Raw genomic sequence first — 19994 nt, 5'->3', positions numbered from 1 at the left:
AAGGCATTCATGCAGACAAGCCTACATGAAGAGGAATTGAGATCTCCCACCAACAGCCTGCACCAACCTGCCAGCAATGTGAGTAGCCACCTTGGAAAAGGATTCACCAGCCTCAGTCAAGCCTTCAGATGACTACTACCTCAGCTGACATATTACTGCAATTTTTTTTTTTTTTTTTTGAGACAGTCTTGCTCTGTCACCCAGGCTGGAGTGCAGTGGCACAATCTCAGCTCACCGCAACCTCCACCTCCCTGGTTCAAACAATTCTTATTGTAGCTGGGATTACAGGCATGGGCTGCCACTCCCACATAATTTTTTTTTTAGATAGAGTCTCACTCTGTCGCCCAGGCTGGAGTGCAGTAGCATGATCTTGGCTCACTGCAACCTCTGCCTCCCAGGTTCAAGCGATTCTCATGCCTCAGCCTCTTGAGTAGCTGGGACTACAGGCGTGCATCACCAAACCTACCTAATTTTTGTATTTTTAGTAGCGATGGGGTCTCACCATGTTGGCCAGGCTGGTCTCGATCTCCTGACCTCAAGGGATCCACCCACCTCAGCCTCCCAAAATACTGAGAATACATGTGTGAGCCACTGCACCCAGCCATTATTGCAATTTTTTGAGAGACCTGAGTTTGAATCACTCAGCCAAGCTGATTCCAAATTCCTGACTCACAGAAACTGTGAAAAATAAGAAATGTTGTCTTAAACACTAACTTTCGAGGTAATCTGTTACAGAGGAAGATGGTTAACACACCTGCTCTCCAAAACTCTAATTTCCTTGAGAGCGGAGACTATTTCCTTGATTCTCAAAATTCTATTAAAGCCTTAGATATAAACAGCGCCCATAGTTGCTGAACTGTGTCAGTGGGTCATTCTCTTTGTTCAATGTTCCCTTTCTTCCAAAATGTATTCATTTATAAAAAACTACTCCCCAAGCCTATACCACTTCATCCATAACCCATCAATGTTTTCTCTTTTCTCTCTCAAAAACCTGAAATATAACCTCCTGACCAAAGCTTTTTCTCAGTGAATAAAAATATTCCTTATGTTTGTCAATTGCAACTATCAACCCTAGCATTTATGTGAATATATATACACACACAAGAACATGGAGTAAATATATATTTGTTCATGTTCATCTCATATTCAAGAAATATTTACTGAGCACCTGCTATGTCCCAAGAACTGCCTTTGAAGCTGGGAAGAAAAACAAATATCCTCACCCCTGGGGAGCTTACAGTAGTATATGAGCTTGCCACAGTGTTTTCTTGAAATATAATACAACAATCTTTGTTAACACGACTTAAAAATTCTAATTTTCTGTTTGTAAATTAAGTGGCTGTAAATCTACAAATCCTTTTTTAAATACACTTAAATAAGTATTTAAGCTGCACTCTCAAAGAAAGTTTAGACCTGTTTAACAAAGTTAGTAAAGTGCTTCATATAGAATCTGTATCTATCAATGTACTCCATTTTTACTGAATGTTCCCACAGGCCATACTTTTTAGGAAATATCACCAAATTTGTAAGTATAAAATATATAAAGATAACCTTTATTTATTATATCGCCTTAGATATAAAGCTTATAAATAAAGATAAGCTTATATAAAGATAAGCTTTATTTATTATATCGCCTTAGTGACTAAATCAAACATGAAACATTTCACAGAAAGTAACTTGTAATAGATGTAGTAAAATGATAATAATAATAATATGGGTAGAACTTTCTAACCTCTTTCATATTTACCTCTACAAAAGCATGTTAAAAGGAAGAGTATACCATACTTTAAGTCAGAGATTCAAGTCCTGGTTCTGTTAACTTCTGTATCCCTAAATGAGTTATTTAACTAGTTGCGGCTTATTTCCCTATCCTTAAGCAACACAATCAAAGCCCAGCTTTTATGTAGTGGGCATCAAGGAATGTTAGTTTCCTTCTCCTTCCCTGGGGCGTATAACTGGTCTATCAGAAGATTTATCAGGATTTTTTTTTTTTTTTTTTTTTTGAGACAAGGTCTCACTGCACATTCAGGATGGAGGGCAGTGTGAACATAGCTTACTGCCATCTCAAACTCCTGGACTCAAGGGATCCTCCTGCCTTGGCCTCCCAAAGTGCTAGGATTACAGGCGTAAGCCACTGTGCCCAGCCTATCAGGAAACCTTTCCAAGCTGTTATTTCTCTTTGGAATTTCCTGTCCTTCATCTGAGTTAACATTCAGCTGAAATGCCGTTTTCTTTGAAGCCTTCCCATACATCCAGAGGAAAAGCTCCCTTGACTCTCCCAGTGAAGTCTGGATTTAGAGTTTATTTCAGTTCGTTAGAATCATCTGTCATTTTTTGCCTCTCCCACTAGATTGTGAGCTCCTCATGAGCAGGGACCATATCTCACTTATCTTGATAGTCCCAGCCCTTAGAAAAACACCTGGCACATTACAAACACGGAACAAAAAGTCTGCTGATTGAATAAATGAAGTCATCCCTTAAGTAGTACTTGTAATTACTACCGGGTGACCCAAACTTTATGGTTTTGCCCTTTACAGGCTGAGATTCTATTTCATAATCTTTTTAATCACTCCCTAATAGCATCTGGCAGAGTACTAAGGACATGGAAAGTCTCCAACAAATACTTCTGGGTGATGGGATACATATTACTCTTCCACCTCTCTTGATTTGACTCTAAATAACTTATTCAAGTGGATGTGACTTTTGGAAGCCTTCTTAAAAAGGGGCTCTTCTTAACAGTTATTGGCCAAAAACTGAAACAAACACTAGAGATAGACTACAGATATTTTTTCTTTGCAGGTGTTTTTAAAGAACGCAGTAATGGATTGCTTCTTTCTAAATCATTTCAATAAGAAACAGTAACATAAAGCCCTTCGGTTCGCTATGAAAAATGCAAACGACATTAGGCAAAACTTAGTTTAATAACTTCCAGCCAAAGGTTCCCCACCCTGCAGTCATAGGGCTGCGGGCCAGCTGGCTGTACCACCTCACCCCCGGGAGATGACTGCTTTTCAACAGTAAAACTGCGTAAGTGACATTTGGAGTTTTGGGGGTCTTCTGAAGTAAAACATGTAACTTTAACTTCTTATTGACAATAAGTCTTATGTTACAGGCTTCAGCTTCATGTAGAAAGGACCCTGAAAAGATCTCAAAAACTTGCAACTCGTGGATATTCCAGACGTCTTATGAGTTTAAAACTATGTAAAAACATATGAAGCATGGGGTAATTCCATTATTATATTTAAGTGATGTATTCCACATTCCTGTATATACACACACTTCATGCCAAATAGAGGCTGGCAAGCAGTTAACTATTCAACTGCCCTTTCGTTACGCTGCATAACAGGGAGACAACAGAGAGAAATCTTGACAAAGCCAACCTGGGCTAGTGCTTAAAGGCACACGGGCAAACCAGTCATTCTCAACATCCCAAAAGCAAACATTTTCTTGGGCCCTTACTATGGGCCAAGCATTGTGTCAAACGTTTCACGTGAATTATTTCATTCGACACTTACAACAAACAGCCGTATGCGATTGGTGCTATTATCCTCATTTTTCAGACGAGGAAACCAAGGCACAAGATTACACAGCTAGCAAGTGGCAGGTTTGGGAGTCGACTCAAAAGGTCCAGCCCTAGGCACTATGGAGTATCAAAGGTACCCGAAGCTGGGAGGGTGGACTGCAATCAGCGTCCTGACAGACGCTTTCTTACAAGGTAAAGTTCTCGGCCATCAAGTTTCAGATCTGCAGAGCCCTGTACACCTGGCAGCATTCAGGTTGCTATGCTGGCACCAAAAAGTCCAGTTGAGCCTCCTTGCCTGGGAATCCCGAGGACTGCACTTGGATCCTGAAGGTCTGCACAAGACCCCAGAGAAAGCGGCCGACACCCCGTCCCTGCAATCAAAACACATCCCCGGAGAAGCAAGGGCGAGGACCTCCGTGCCTCCCCGCCCCGTGCAGCACGGCCCTGCCAGGCGGTGCACAGGTGCACGACCGCGCCCGGCCCGGGTCCCAGCCCCGACACAGTGACCGCCGCTCTGCGACTCCGGCCCCGAGGGCAGGGGCAGAAGGCCGGCGAGAAGAGGGCCGGGGACGCGAGGGCCGCCTCGCCCGACCCCCCGAGGACGCGCGCAGCGGGGTCGGGGGGGAAAAAGGATGCTCCGGGCGGGGCGGGGCCGCGGTGGGGGAGGGGTCCCCAACCCCGACTCTCACTCACCGCCTCGCGCGGCTCCTGGCCGGGTTCCGCGGCTCGCCCCACTCCGGCTCTAGCCGCCCCCGTCTCCTCTCGAGGCTCACTGTCCAGCCCGGGCGCACGGAGCTGAGAAGTCGCCGCCAGCGGAGGGAGTGTGGCCAGCGGCAACCAAGACAGTGGGAAGGATGGGACCGTCGCTGTCGCCGCCGCGGCCACCACAGACACTGCCGCCGCCGGCTCCTCTCAGCCGCGGAAGCTGCGGGCCCGCCCACCACGCCCGCCTCTCGTCCTGACTACTGCCCGCTAGAGAAGTGACGGCGGCGCTAGCCAATCAGAGGCCTGCTCGGGGTCGTGATCGGCTGACTAAGGGGCGGGAGGAGAAGGAAGCGGCACGAAGAAGGCGAAGACGGCGGCGTGACTTCCTGTGACTGACGGCACGGCGCAGCCAATGGGCAACGGGGAGATGACCTCATCTCTGAGGAAAGTCTGGAACTGGCTGAGCCGCGGCGAGGAGGTCGGCGACGAGCCGGAGGCGGAGCGCTGGACCTTAAAGAGGCCGCAGCCCTTTGGTCACCCTGTGAAGGGAAGGGCGGTGGACCCTGCCGGACCTTGCCAAGTTGCCAAGGGGTCAATGCCCAGGCACGAGTAATCCCAGACCCCATCCCGATTCTTCTCGGAGACTGAAGGGTCTCCGCCTGGGGCTCCGAAGTCGATCATTTCACGTTCACGCTTCCCAAAACGAGACACAATAAATTCCGCTCTGGCCTGAAGCCCTGAATTCCCGTTACAGTCCCGCCCCGCCGAGGCCCGTCAACTAGCTTCTCTGAGTCAGTTTCCCCAACGGTGAAAGGGAGGACACTGACACCTGCCTGCCCCTCCCTACCTGCCGAGGCCGTGGAGATCAGCAGCAGCGAAAGCGCTCTGGGCTTAGAAGAGGAAAAGGGCTGCGTGAGCCCAAGAGCTTGCATCAGAAGGCTCCAGGAAGAGCATCTGCAAAAGAGAGGATTCCACGGGATGACCCTCGACAACTCTTGGAATTCTAAAATCCTATACCCTTGGCCGCACCCATTTGTGTAGTGAAGGGGCGCGCGTTAGGCGCAGAGGCCACACGTTCCGCAAGTGAACCCGGGCACCTCTCTGAACCTATTCTGGGCTGAGGGCGGGGAGCGGGTGGCTGCCCGATTTAAAAACATGTATATGTATATGTATATGTATATGTATATGTATATGTATATGTATATGTATATGTATATGTATATGTATATGTATATGTATAATGAGTGAAGTCCATGACTGCAACAGGGAGAAAGGAGAAAGGCAAAAGGGGAGAGAGAAACAAGGTAAGCCAGGCCCACTGTGATGACAGTGGCGGTCAGGCAGGCCCTTCGTATCCCCCTTCCTCCCCAGCAATGGGAGAGAGCCCAGAAAAGGAGAAATAACCCCAACTCGATGGGGTGGAAAAGGGGGAAGCGCTTTCCGGAAGGCGTCCGAGGATGGGGTCACCAGAGTCAGAGGAAGGAGTAACAGTAGGTAGAAGAAGAAGGGGTCAGGGGCGTTCTTCTACGTTTGGGGCGGACCCGCGTGAAGACGCAAAGACTGAAAAGGGGCCGCTCACTTTACATTCCAGGGTAAATTCTCACTATGACCCCCTTTCCCCCCTCAAAGGCTTCTGGGACTCACTATGACCCCCTTTTCCCCCTCAAAGGCTTCTGGACTCTCAGAGGGAGGGCGGGAGAGGGTGCTGCTCTATCCAACAGCGGCAAAAGTCAAAGTGGCCTTGGGTATTCCCAATTACTCACTATAAATCAGCTTCCAGTTTCAGTACCAATGCCGGTCGCAGAATCTTGGAGTTAGACGGAATCCTCGTGGGCTCTTAGTCACACGCACCTTCCCCCAAGGCAAAAATTCTTGCACAAAATACCTGATAAAGTTATTTATTCGATAAATATTTTTTAAGTAAGAACACTGAGGGGTAAGCTAGATGAGATACAGTCACTACCCTGGGGGTGCTTACACCAAACTGGAGGATGCTAAGGCACGTACTGCGGTGACTGCAATGCCAGGTGGGTATCCCAGGTGACTAAAACAGGATGCAGGCCGGGTGCGGTGGCTCACGTCTATAATCCCAGCACTTTGGGAGATGGAGGCGGGCGGATCACGAGGTCAGGAGATCAAGACCATCTTGGCCAACACGGTGAAACCCCGTCTCTACTAAAAATACAAAAAATTAGCCAGGCGTGGTAGCGGGCGCCTGTAGTCCCAGCTACTCGGGAGGCTGAGGCAGGAGAATGACGGAACCTGGGAGGCAGAGTTTGCAGTGAGCCGAGATCGCATCACTGCACTCCAGCCTGGGCGACAGAGTGAGACTCCATCTCAGAAAAAAAACAAAAACAGGATGCAGTCCGGGCGCGGTGGCTCACGCCTGTAATCCCAGCACTTTGGGAGGCTGAGGTGGGTGGATCACGAGGTCAGGAGATCAAGACCATCCTGGCTAACACGGTGAAACTCCGTCTCTACTAAAAAACAGAAAAAAATAGCTGGGTGTGGTGGCGGGCGCCTGTAGTCCCAGCTACTCGGGAGGCTGAGGCAAGAGAATGGCATGAACCCGGGAGGCGGAGCTTGCAGTGAGCCAAGATTGGGCCACTGCACTCCAGCCTGGGCGACAGAGTGAGACTCCGTATAAAAAAAAAAAAAAAAAAAAAAAAAAAAGAGGATGCAGAAGTGCGCCTTGGAGGAGAAAGTACCTCCGCTGGAATTATTGGGGTGGGGCAGATTTCCCCAAAACATGACCAGGGTGGGGCATTCCAGATAGTACCCACCCAGACACAGCCCTCCTTAAAAAGCCCAGGTAAGGAGGAGGCACAAGTGTATTTTATTAGTCACGGGAAGAGAGATCTGCCCATTCATGGCAGAGACTACAGACAACCTCACCCTCTCACAAATATCTCTATACTTTTTCGGGACAACTTAAATTGTATATGTTTTATGTACTATATATAGACACATACATATTTTGTGTATATATAAAGGGTTAGGCCGGGTGTGGTGGCTCACACCTGTAATCCCAGCACTTTGGGTGGCCGAGACTGGAGGATTACTTGAGGTCAGGCGTTCAAGACCAGCCTGGCCAACGTGGTGAAACCCCATCTCTACTAAAAATACAAAAATGAACCGGGCGTGGTGATGCGCACCTGTAATCCCAGCTACTCGGGAGGCTGAGGCAGGAGAATTGCTTGAACCTGGGAGGTGGAGATTGCAGTCAGCCGAGATCCCACCACTGCACTCCAGCCTGGGTGACAGAGTGAGTGAGACTCTGTCTCAAAAAAAAAAAAAAAAAAACCCAGGCAGGGTGGCTCATGCCTGTAATCCCAGCACTTTGGGAGGCCGAGGCAGGCAGATCACGAGGTCAGGAGATCGAGACCATCCTGGCTAACACGGTGAAACCCCGTCTCTACTATAAATACAAAACATTAGCCGGGTGTGGTGGCGGGTGCCTGTAGTCCCAGCTACTTGGGAGGCTGAGGTGGGAAAATGGTGTGAACTGGGGAGGTGGAGCTTGCAGTGAGCCGAGATCGTGCCACTGCACTCCAGCCTGGGCGACAGAGCAAGACTCCGTCTCAAAAAAAAAAAAAAAAAAGGGTTTATATATTTCTTATAGGTGGTCTGCCTCCCTCTAATCTCTGACCCCACTCCAGCCTGGGTAACAGAGTAAGACTCAGACTCTAAAAAAAAAAAGTAATAAAATTATCTCTGACCCTACATCCTAATGTTATCCTCTAAAGCTTCACAGAACATGTCTAATCCCACTTCACCCCCTTTCCCACACCCTCGACCCATCTCCACAAAACAATAGGGATTAAGTCCCTTTTTCTTGCCATCAGGCCTCAGTGATGGTTGCCATATGCCTCATTATCCTAATGACTTCATGTGGACATCCTTCAGGATCTATTGGCGACATGTGTTATTTGTATCCTTCCCTGTAAATATTCTCTTTCTTTTGGTAAGGGAACCCCACTTTCCTCTGGGAAACTGTCAGAGGCGTTTGAACCAGAAGGACTCCATCTTAAATAGAGGCTGGGTAAAATAAGGCTGAAACCTACTGAGTTGCATTCCCAGGAGATTAGGCATTCTAAGTCACAGGATGAGATAGGTCAGCACAAGATACAAGGACCTTGCTAATAAAATATATTATGGTAAAGAAGCCGGACAAAACCCACCAAAGACAAGATGGTAAGAAAAGTGACCTCTGGTCATCCTCACTGCTCATTATACACTAATTATAATGCATTAGCATGCTAAAAGCCACTCCCACCAGCACCGTGACAGTTTACAGATACCATGGAAATGTCCAGAGGTTACCCTCTCTGGTCTAAAAAGGGGAGGAACCCTCAGTTCCAGTTCCAGGGATTGCCCACCCCTTTCCCAGAATATTCATGAATAATCCATCTCTTGCTTAGCATATAATCAAGAAGTGACAATAAGTATAAGCAGCTGAGTGGCCCATGCCACTGCTCTGCCTATGGAGTGGCCATTCTTTTGTCTTTTTTTTTTTTTCCTTTTTTTGACACAGAGTCTTGCCCTGTCACCCAGGCTGGAGTGCAGTGGCACAATCTCGGTTCACTGCAACCTCTGCCTCCCAGGTTCAAGCGAGTCTCCTCCCTCAGCCTCCAGAGTAGCTGAGACTACAGGAGCGTGCCACCACACCTGGCTAATTTTTGTATTTTTGGTAGAGAAGGGCTTTCACCATATTGGCCAGGCTGGTCTAGAACTTCTGGCCTCAAGTGATCTGCACCCCGACTCGGCCTCCAAAAATGCTGAGATTATGGGCCTGAGCCACTGCGCCCGGCCTCTTGTTTCCTTACTTGTCTAATAAACTTGCTCTCACTTAACTCTATAAATTTGCCTCAAATTCTTTCTTTCACGAGATCCAAGAACCCTCTCTTGAGGTCTAGACTGGGACACCTTGCTGGTAACAGAACCACTCCTCCCCACTGTCTATCCCTGTAGCTGCCTTGGGAATATGACTCACTACTCACCTTGAGGTTGGGGCGGGGGCGGGGGGGGGTGGGTGGATCACATGGCCCAGTCCTAACCAATGAAAGCCCTCCAACCTCTGCCTGCCATCATTTGTAGTGATTGATTTAGGGAAAGACATGTGATCAACACAGTCCAGTTAGCATTAGTCCTGGCATCTTGTTAGAACTACTGGGATGGGGCTGAGAGTGGTGGCACATGCCTGTAATCCCAGCACTTTGGGAGGCGGGGGGATCACCTGAGGTCAGGAGTTCAAGACCAGCCTGACCAACATGGTGAAACCCCGTCTCTACTAAATACAGCCAGCTGTGGTGGCGCACGCCTGTAATCCCAGCTACTTGGGAGGCTGAGGCAAGAGAATCGCTTGAACCTGGCAGGCAGAGGCTGCAGTGAGCCAAGATCATGCCATTGCACTCCAGCCATCTTAAAAAAAAAAAACTACTGGGATGGAGTTTTCTCTACAGGAGGGTTGCTGAACTGTCTGGCTGTACACCTGGCATTAACAGTGAGGACCACAGGGAGAATAAAGCCAACACAAAACCAAATAATCACAGCTGAAATATGCATAAAGGCCATGACGGATGATAGCTCTGTTTGAGAACCTGGATTCAGTTCTTTTCTGGCTATTTGATTCCATAGGTGTCTTGGGTCAGGGCCCTTAGAAACAGAGCCTATAAGAGAGATCCAATGAACAGGATTTAGTGAGGGAGGAAAAACCTGTAAGGGAGGAAGATGAGCAAGACAGAGAAAGGAAGAGACTCAAGTCAGGCTCAGCCTGATCTTTCCTTGGCCTGATGCACACAGGAGAGCTCTGGGCAGAAACAACACCACAGTCACTCACCTTGAGGCGTGGACAGCTTTTTGTCCCCTAGTCTATGTCAGTGGTTGTGTGCCCTAAGGAAGTTAAGGTCCCCAAGGCCAGTACCTTCAAATGAGGGCAATTCTCTGAAATTTTGGGCAGGTGGGAACCCTTAGCAGCCAACACTCACAGCAGCTGGGGGATGGGTGCACTTACCTGCTTAGGAGGCATCATTTGCGTCTTCCACTGTGGGCTAACACATTCCTATTGTTGCAGCAAAAATGTAACTATGTAAAGTGCTCAGGTATGACCTGACTGCCAAACAGTACCGTGAGCCTATGGCCTTCCTTGGTCTGACTCCCTACGTGTACTATTAAACTATACTTTTTGCTTTGTTTTTTTTTTTTTTTTTTTTTTTTTGAGACAGAGTCTTTCTCTGTCCCCCAGGCTGGAGTGCACTGGCGTGATCTCGGCTCACTGCAAGCTCCACCTCTCCGGTTCACGCCATTCTCCTGCCTCAGCCTCCCAAGTAGCTGGGATTACAGGCGCCCACCACCACGCCCAGCTAATTTTTTGTATTTTTAGTAGAGACGGGGTTTCACCGTGTTAGCCAGGATGGTCTTGATCTCCTGACCTCGTGATCCGCCCGCCTCGGCCTCCCAAAGTGCTGGGATTACAGGCTTGAGCCACCGCGCCCGGCCTACTTTTTGCATGTGTATATGGAGACAGGGTCTTACTCTGTCGCTCAGGCTAGAGTGCAGTGGCGTGATCACAGCTCACTGCAGCCTCCAACACCTGGGCTCAAGCAATCCTCCCGCCTCAGCCTCCCAAAGAGCTGGGAAGTACAGATGCTCACCACCTTGCTCAACTAATTTTTAAAATTTTTTTTGTAGAGACAGGGTCTGGTTGTGTTGCCCGAGCTGGTCCCAAACTCTTGGCTTCAAGCGATCCTTCCACCTCAGCCTCCCAAACACTGGGATTATGGGTGTGAGCCACCGTACCTGGTTCATTTTATTTATTTTTTATTACTATTTTTTTATTTTTATTTATTTATTTATGACAGAGTTTTGTTCTATTGCCCAGGCTGGAGTGCAGTGGTGCAATCTCGGCTCACTGCAACGTCTGCCTCCCGGGTCCAAGTGATTCTCCTGCCTCAGCCTCCTGAGTAGCTGGGACTGCAGGCATGCACCACCACACCTGGCTAATTTTTTTGTATTTTTCATAGATAACAGGGTTTCACCATGTTGGCCAGGCTGGTCTTGAACTCCTGATCTCCAGTGATCTGCCCGCCTTGGACTCCCAAAGTGTTGGGATTACAGGTGTGAGCCACTGTGCCTGGCCTCATTTTATATTTGCATTGGCAGATCTAGTGGCTGCACTGACCCTTTGGCTCAACCTGACTTTATAACCAATCCTTTCCACCCCCTTCCCTCTAGAGCTTTTCCCACAAACTGACACTAAGCCAAATTCACTCTTGTATTTCTATAATTAATTCCTTTTTTTTTTTTTTGATGGAGTCTCGCTCTTGTCGCTCAGGCTGGAGTGCAGTGGCGGGATCTTGGCTCACTGCAACCTCCGCCTTCCGGATTCAAGCAATTCTCCTGCCTCTATAATTAATTCTTTAACACAAATGTAAAACGTTAAGCCTAATTCTGCTAATCATGAGCAGCCAGTTGTCCTTTTGTCCATTTCCATCCTTCTTTGCACCTTGCTGAAAAGCTGATTTCATTCTGTCACCTATCCACTGGTGACACTGATTCTGCTGCTGCTGCTGCTGAAAGGGGCAAACCCAATGACAGGAACCTTCAGCGAACCACTAAAGACTGATTTTGCTCCTTCCAACCTGTGAATTCATACTCTCAAAAAAGTTACTGCCCCATCCTTTCCCTCTCTATCTCTCTTCGTGGAGAATCTCTCCAAAAGTATCTTCCAGGACTTGACCAACTCCGTCTTCAGCACATCCTGTGCTTTCCTATTTCTTCTTAAGTCTTTGTTCAGATTAGTCTTTTTGTCTAGAATGTCCTCTTTTATCTTCATCTATTCAAATCCCAGCTGACATTCCACTTCCTCCAGGAAGCCCTCCCATATTCCTCCAACGTAGGAGGATCTTTTCTTTCTCTGGCAATCTGTAGCTCCTATTGTAACAAGCACAATGCTAAGCATTCCAAGTGCATTATCTTGTTTCAGATGAGGAAACTGAAGCTTAGAGAGGTTAAGTAACTTGCTCAATATCACACAGCTTAAAACTAGCAAAGCTAGGATACAGATATTAAAATTAAGATCCTGGGGCTGGGCGCAGTGGCTCACTCCTGTAATCCCAGCACTTTGGGAGGCTGAGGCAGGTGGATCACTTGAGGCCAGGAGTTTGAGACCAGCCTGGCCAACATGGTGAAATCCCATCTCTCCTAAAAATACAAAAATTAGCCAGGTGTGGTGGTGCATGCCTGTAATCCCAGCTACTCGGGAGGCTGAGGCAGGAGAACCTCTTGAACCTGGGAGATGCAGCCTGTTAGTGAGCCAAGATCGCACCACTGCACTCCAACCTGTCTCAATCAATCAATCATTCAATCAATCAATCAATAAGATCCTGGGTGTAATTCAATAAACATTTGTTGGCTACATACAAGGAACTAGAGGAAATATAAAAAAGTGAAATAGATCAGCTTTGCCACAATCAAGAACAGGGTCCATGAAATGATGCTAACACGAACAATGCTGAAAGTACAGTAGAATGAGGTCTGATCTAGGAAGGGAGTGTTCCTGTCTGGTGGAGAACCCACTGAGGCCACACGTGAAAGAGCTTATGTTTGACAGGCAGTAATGAGGTGGGGCACTCCACCTTAGGAAACACTGTGAGTAATAATGCGGAGGAAGGAAAACAGAGGACATGTGTGAGCAAGGGAGTCATCTGGTTTGTTTGAGAGATAAGGTTTGAAAGTTTGCTGAGGCCCTGTTGTAAAAAGAACGCCATGGTAAAGGAGGCATTACGTTCTGGAAAACAGAATCCAGACTGTCTTAAGATTCACCTGGTAGTTTGTCAGTTGGAATGGAAGGAGAGTGAAATGGGGCTGGAAAGATAAATTAAACCACTACTGTTATCCAGCCAGGAGGAAATAAAGACTCACAAGAGGGGAACAATGGGCATGGATTTTTTTCCCCTCTACCCTGTAAACACTTTCCATATCTCTGTCCTGTAGACATTATAGCATCCTTGAGAAAGGGCAATAATTTTTTTTAAAAATATGCCCATAACCTTTAAACTGCTAACAATTTCTTCAAATGTAGTAAGCACTCAGCAAATATCTTTGGAAGTGAATTAAATGTATAAGTGAGGGCTCTGTGGCCAAGCAAGGTGGCCCATACCTGTCATGCCAGCATTTTGGGAGACCGAAGTGGGAGGATGGCTTGAACCCAGGAGTTCCAGACTAGCCTAAGCAACATAGCAAGACTCCATCTCTATTATATTAAAGTTTTTTTAAAATACTAGGGCTCAACCGGGTGTGGTGGCTCACATTTGTAATCTCACCTCTTTGGGAGGCTGAGGTGGCATATCACTTGAGGCTAGGAGTTAGAGCCCAGCTTGGCCAACATGATGAAACCCTGTTTCTACTAAAAACACAAAAATTAGCCAAGCATGGTGGTGAGTGTCTGTAATCCCAGCTACTCAGGTGGATGAGGCAGGAGACTCACTTGAACCCTGGAGGCAGAAGTGTTGCAGTGAGCTGAGATAGTGCCACTGCACTCCAGCCTGGGTGACAGAGTGAGACTCCGTCTAAAAAAAAAAAAAAAAAAAAAAAAAGAAAGAAAAGAAAAAAAAAAAAAAAAGCTAGCGCTCTGTTTACATAGTTTTATTGGGTCATCCCTGGGATTGCAAACACCTACTGTATCACTTACTGAGCTAGTTTTTCAGCACCTACTGTGTACATCATCATCTCATTGAATTCTTCCATGAACACTTCATAGAAGGTATTAGCCTCGTGTCCATTTCACAGATGATGAAAACTGAGGGTCAAGCAGGTAGAAGGACCAACAGTCCAGTTTGCAGGAACTGAAGGATCAAGATGCAGGACTTTTACTGATCAGGGAAACTAGGAAGCTTGGTCTCCCTACCCAGAGACCTTGCTTTGCATCACACATGCCAAGGTTTAAATACAAGTTTGATTAACTCAAACCCCAATGGGATTTTATTCTGGCTTTCTGATCACTGCAGCCAATATAAATGTCTTCTTTGGGTACTTTTAGGATACAATCCAAACATAACCTCGAATCTGGCTCATGTAGCCGGGGCCTACTTGAGACTGAAGTACTTGACAGGCATAGAATCTCCAAATGGATGGGTTTTCTTCAGCAAGAAAAGGAATCCAGGCTGGGGAATAACATTCCTGGAGGACGTCCTTAAACGGTTCGATTATCAATTGTTCTTTGGCGCCCCCTGGTGGTTGAGATCTGTAACCCCGTTTTTGTCCCCTGGAGTAGAGAAGAGGCCGCGCTGGTAAACAACCAAGAGATGGAACTGAACTGAAAGTTCTTATTGCTTGTGGAACAAAAAGATTTTGTTTTAAAAACAAAAACTTGGCCGGGCGCGGTGGCTCACGCCTGTAATCCCAGAACTTTGGGAGGCCGAGGCGAGCGGATCACGAGGTCAGGAGATTGAGACCATCCTGGCTAACATGCTGAAACCCCGTCTCTACCAAAAATACAAAAAATTAGCTGGGCGTGGTGGCGGGCGCCTGTAGTCCCAGCTACTCGGGAGGCTGAGGCAGGAGAATGGCGTGAACCCAGGACGCGGAGCTTGCAGTGAGCCGAGATCACGCCACTGCACTGGAGCACTCCAGCCTGGGCGACAGAGCAAGATTCCGTCTCAAAAAAAATAACAACAACAACAAAAAAAAAACTTGCAAAGATTTTTTTTCTTAAATGAAAGCTTGCCATGATGTTATAGCCTAGGGTGAGGAGAATCAGACACAAAATTTAAGTGGATGCCAAAAACTTAGCAATTAAGAAAAATAATACAGTATTTCAAAAAATCAAAATTAGGCCAGACACGGTGGCTCAAGCCTGTAATCCCAGCACTTTGGAAGGCCGAGACGGGCGGATCACGAGGTCAGGAGTTTGAGATCAGCTTGACCAATATGGTGAAGCCCCGTCTCTACTAAAAATACAAAAATTAGCTGGCCCTGGTGGCACGCACCTGTAATCCCAGCTACTCAGGAGCCTGAGGCAGGAAAATTGCTTGAACCCGGGAGGCGGAGGTTGCAGCGAGCCGAGATCGTGCCACTGCACTCCAGCCTGGGCGACAGAGTGAGATTCTGTCTCGAAAAAAACAAATAAATAAAAATTAATGTCAAAAAAACCCATGATTAACTATATATTAAATATTTAGGCTAGGCATGGTGGCTCACGCCTGTAATCCCAGAACTTTGGGAGGCTAAGACGAGAGAATTGCTTGAACTTAGGAATTCAAGACCAGCCTGGGCAACACAGTGAGACCCCATCCCTAAAAAAATAAAAAATAAATACAGAACAGGCAGGATCTGATCCTGCACTTGTCCTACGCTGCCTCACTCGCCTCACCCTAATTCTAATCCAGTGGGCACTGACACAGGAGCCAGGAAAGCCAGTCCTATCCCCAAATGCTCTGGTGAGGACTTGAAGGTGGCAGCTCACTATAGGGCCAAGGGCAGTGGCTCATGCCTGTAATCCCGGAGTCCTCTTCCACACCCCAAGAAGGTCACACAAATTCTGACCAAAGTACCCCATCTCCCAAACCAGGCCAATCAGTATGTCCCCCTGGGCTTCTGTCAGAGTCAAACTCCTCCAACTTCTTAAGGGCTATAAAGACAAACGTAGGTGCCTGGGCGCGGTGGCTCATGCCTGTAATCTCAGCATTTTGGGAGGCTGAGGCGGGTTGATCGTCTGAGGTCAGGAGTTCGAGACCAGCCCGGCCGACATGGTGAAACCCCGGCTCTACTAAAAATACAAAAATTAGCTGGGTGTGGTGGCAGGCCCCTGTAATCCTAGCTACTTTGGAGGCTGAGAATCGCTTGAACCCGGGAGGCGGAGGTTGCAGTGAGCTGAGATCACGCCACTTGCGCTCCAGCCTGGGCAGTAGAGTGAAAGTTAGTCTCAAAAAAAAAAAAAAAAAAAAAAAAAAAGTAGGCCTGGAGCTGCCAGTGGCCATCTAGCTGTCAGAAGGCAAGAACAGATTTGAAAATAAGGCCCAGGCCAGGCACGGTGGCTCACACCTATAATCCCAGCACTTTGAGAGGCCGAGGCCGGTGGATAACCTGAGGTCAGGAGTTGCAGACCAGACTGGCCAACATGGTGAAACCTCGTCTCTACTAAAAATACAAAAATTAGCCAGGCCTGGTGGCAGGCACCTGTAATCCCAGATACTTGGGAGGCTGAGGCTGGAGAATTGCTTGAACCCGGGATGCAGAAGTTGCAGTGGGCCGAGATCACGCCACTGCACTCCAGCCTGGGCAACAAGAGTGAAACTCCCTCTCAAAAAAAAAAAAAAAAAAAAGAAAGAAAAGAAAAGAAGGCCCAGTCTACAGCCATATCACCCTCAACATGCCGGATCTCATCTGAAAATGAAACCAAATAATAACAAGGAGCAATGAAGGGTATAGAAGAGACAAGGGCAGAGTCCCCATGATATGATTCAAACCTCTGGATGGAACCGTGCCTGAAGTCCTCAGCACATGGGGGCAAATCACAAAGTTGGGTGGGGAGGTGATAAAGACTCCAGCAATTAGGTGGAACTCTGCACTTTGAGTTGGTGGAACAAGTTATACTGGTTTCTCTCCTTACCAAAATGCTACCTGATTAGAACAGCGTTCTGAAGTCATTCTTTTTTTTTTTTGGAGACAGAGTCACCCAGGCTGGAGTGCAGTGGTGCAATCTTGGCTCACCACAACCTCTGCCTCCTGAGTTCAAGCGATTCTCCTGCCTCAGCCTCCTGAGTAGCTGGGATTACAGGCACGCACCACCATGCTCAGCTAATCTTTGTATTTTTAGTAGAGACAGGGTTTCACCATGTTGATCCACCCGCCTCGGCCTTCCAAAGTGCTGGGATTACAGGTGTGAGCCACCGCGCCCGGCTGTGAAGTCATTTTTTTACATGCCTGTTTGTGCTGCCTTCCTACCGACTCATTCTGAAGTGATTATTTTTTCTTGCCTGGATGGACAAGGAGACTCAATACCCCACTGCACCTGAGTTTTGGAAAATTAGACTGTGGAAAAAGCAGCAGCAGCCGCAGCAAAAACACTGAAGAGAGTCGAACTGAATGATTATATTACACTAATGGTACCAGCTCCCGACAGGTGAATAAAATGTGCCTCATGATAGCAGTCATACAACAAATACCTTACAAGAAACTCACAGAGAAGAGGGGCAGAGCAACTCAGTGGAAAAGCAGGTGTGGTTTCAAAGCCTGGCTCTGCCCTGAGCCACGTGACCTTAGGAAATAGACTGTGTCCCTGAGTTTCAATCTTGTCACCTGTAAATTAGGAGTAACCATACCGATCACAAGTCAACACCTGCCCTTGCACCGCTGTGGGGCTCAGCGGTCTCTGACATGCAGTGAAAAAGTGGAAGTTCTAGCTGGGCGCGGTGGCTCATGCCTGTAATCCCAGCACTCTGGGAGGCCGAGGTGGGCAGATCACGAGGTGAGGAGTTCGAGACCAGCCTGGCCAACATGGTGAAACTTCGTCTCTACTAAAAATAGAAAAATTAGCCAGGCATGGTGGCGTGTGCCTGTAATCCTAGCTACTCTGGAGGCTGAGGCAGGAGAATCGCTTGAACCCTGGGAGGCAGAGGTTGCAGTGAGCCAAGATTGCACCATTGCACTCTAGCCTGGGCGACAGAGCAAGACTCTGTCTCAAAAAAAAAAAAAAAAAAGGAAAAGTAGAAGTTCCTTTCCCGTCTATCTTGGGTCTTCACTGTCTACGTGTGTCCCCTCACTCCCAGCTGCTTGGGGCCACATTGTGCTTTGGTGTGGGTCAGTACCTGGACCCCCGGCCTGTCCCTTCAAGGTGTGCTGCTTCCTTCCCACAACACCAGGCCAGAGGTTCTTGCTTTCCTTTCTCATCTTGGGTCTCTATTTTCCCACACCGCGGTGTGTCCCACACTTTATGGAGTGTTGCGGTGAATACAGAGAATGACAACAGAGAACTTATAGCTGTGGCCTAAACCTCATTGTAATGAGATGGAGAAAATTGTGTTCACTGGAACTCCTCTCAGAGGAAGCATTGTTTATTTGTTCAGAAAAAAAAAAATTCTTTGGCCCAGTGCAGTGGCTCATACCTGTAATCCCAGCACTTTGGGAGCCCAAGGCAGGAGGATCACTTGAGCCCAGGAGTTTGAGACCAGCCTCGGAAACATAGCAAGACACCATCTCTACAAAAAATTTAAAAATTAGCCGAGCATGGTGGCGCGCACCTGTGGTCCTAGGTACTTGGGTAGCTGAGGTGGGAGGATCGCCTGAGCCTGGGAAGCAGAGGCTGCAGTGAGCTGAGATTGCTCCATTGCACTCCAGCCTGGATGACAGAGTGAGACCAGGTCTCAAAAAAAAAAAAAAAAAAAATCCTTGATAAACCCACTTTGGGGAGAAGTTGAGCCCCCCCAATTATTTAATAATAAATAAATAAATAAATAAATAAATAAAATACCTAGAGGAGGAAAAACTACAACCCAAGGCACAACCTAGTGGCACTACTCAAACAGTAGACATAAAGATTTGTGGGGAGCAGGGAATCTTTCTTTAGGCCCAAGCTAGTGAACTGAAACAGTGTGACAGCAAATATCATTGAAGGCCAGGCCATTGTAACCACTTGATTCTACCTCCACTCAGCCAGTCTAGGCCAGAGTGCTTAGGAGCAGAGCAGGGATGTACAGATGTCCCCAGTTCTCCACTCCTCTTGACCAGTAGGAACCCAGTATGGATGAGATGTAATGATTAGGTCCATAATGTTCAAACTCAGCTTATGACTTTGAGTAAGTGACTTTTTTTTTTTTGGAGGCAGAGTCTCACTTCTCACTCTGTTGCCCAGGCTGGAGTGCAGTGGTGCCATCTCTGATCACTGGAACCTCTGCTTCCTGGGTTCAAGCAATTCTCATGCCTCAGCCTCCTGAGTAGCTGGGATTACAGGTGTGTGCCACCATGTGTGGCTAATTTTTGTATTTTTAGAGACAGGATTTCACCGTTGGCCAGGCTGGTCTCGAACTCCTGACCTCAGGTGATCCACCCGCCTCAGCCTCCCAAAGTGCTGGGATTACAGGCGTGATCCACTGCACCCGGCGCAAGTGACTTTAACAGCACTTTTGCAAAATGCGAGTGATAATGCATTCCAATGGTTATAGATTAAGGTTAGGTAATTTAGCTGAGTTCAAACGGGCAGTAAATGGTAGAGCTGTGATTGGAACACAAACCATCTAGTGCCATAGTCCAGCCTCTTAGCTACAATGCCCTGCTTAGTTGTGGCTGGTCAGCTCTCTGTGGGTCCAGCAAGGGCTGTCACCCAGGCTGGAGTGCAGTGGCGCAATCTCGGTTCACTGCAAGCTCCGCCTCCCAGGTTCAAACCATTCTCTCGCCCCAGCCTCCCAAGCACCTGGGACTACAGGCGCCCGCCACCACGCCTGGCCAATTTTTTGTATTTTTAGTAGAGACGGGGTTTCACCGTGTTAGCCAGGATGGTCTTGATCTCCTGGCCTCGTGATCCGCCCACCTCGGCCTCCCAAAGTGCTGGTATTACAAGCATAAGCCACCGCGCCCGGCCAATAGTGCAGTGTCTTCACGGTAGCTCTGCACAAAGTCACAAATTAGTCACAGTAACTCGTTGCTTTGTATTCCTCTCACTTGTTCTGTGAGATTCCACAATTTCTCCTGCCTTAAATCGCATTGCTTGGTGTATGATACATAGTCAATCTTTTTATCCGTATCTCAGGAACAAAATGTAACACAAATT

General features: G+C 47.7%; 1 protein-coding gene across 3 annotated transcripts in view; it reads right to left on the bottom strand.

Moving 5' to 3' along the window:
* Positions 1 to 5308, bottom strand: part of MRTFA (myocardin related transcription factor A) — a 232145-nt gene extending 226837 nt beyond the window's left edge. The window contains exon 1 of one of the 3 annotated variants that reach the window (XM_063622894.1): positions 5076 to 5308. In XM_063622894.1, coding sequence (XP_063478964.1) covers positions 5076 to 5160 — 85 coding nt within the window. In that variant the 5' untranslated portion in view covers positions 5161 to 5308. Of the gene's footprint in view, positions 1 to 3712; positions 3788 to 4216; positions 4455 to 5075 lie in introns of those variants that run through there. The other 2 variants (XM_063622896.1, XM_063622895.1) reach the window with 2 other exon arrangements.
* Between the last annotated feature and the right edge of the window lie 14686 nt (positions 5309 to 19994).

This window comes from Symphalangus syndactylus, chromosome 18 (genome assembly GCF_028878055.3).
Source record: "Symphalangus syndactylus isolate Jambi chromosome 18, NHGRI_mSymSyn1-v2.1_pri, whole genome shotgun sequence".
Lineage (NCBI taxonomy): Eukaryota > Metazoa > Chordata > Mammalia > Primates > Hylobatidae > Symphalangus > Symphalangus syndactylus.
Note: the sequence above shows the minus strand (reverse complement) of the source record. Positions and strands in the feature narration are given on the sequence as shown.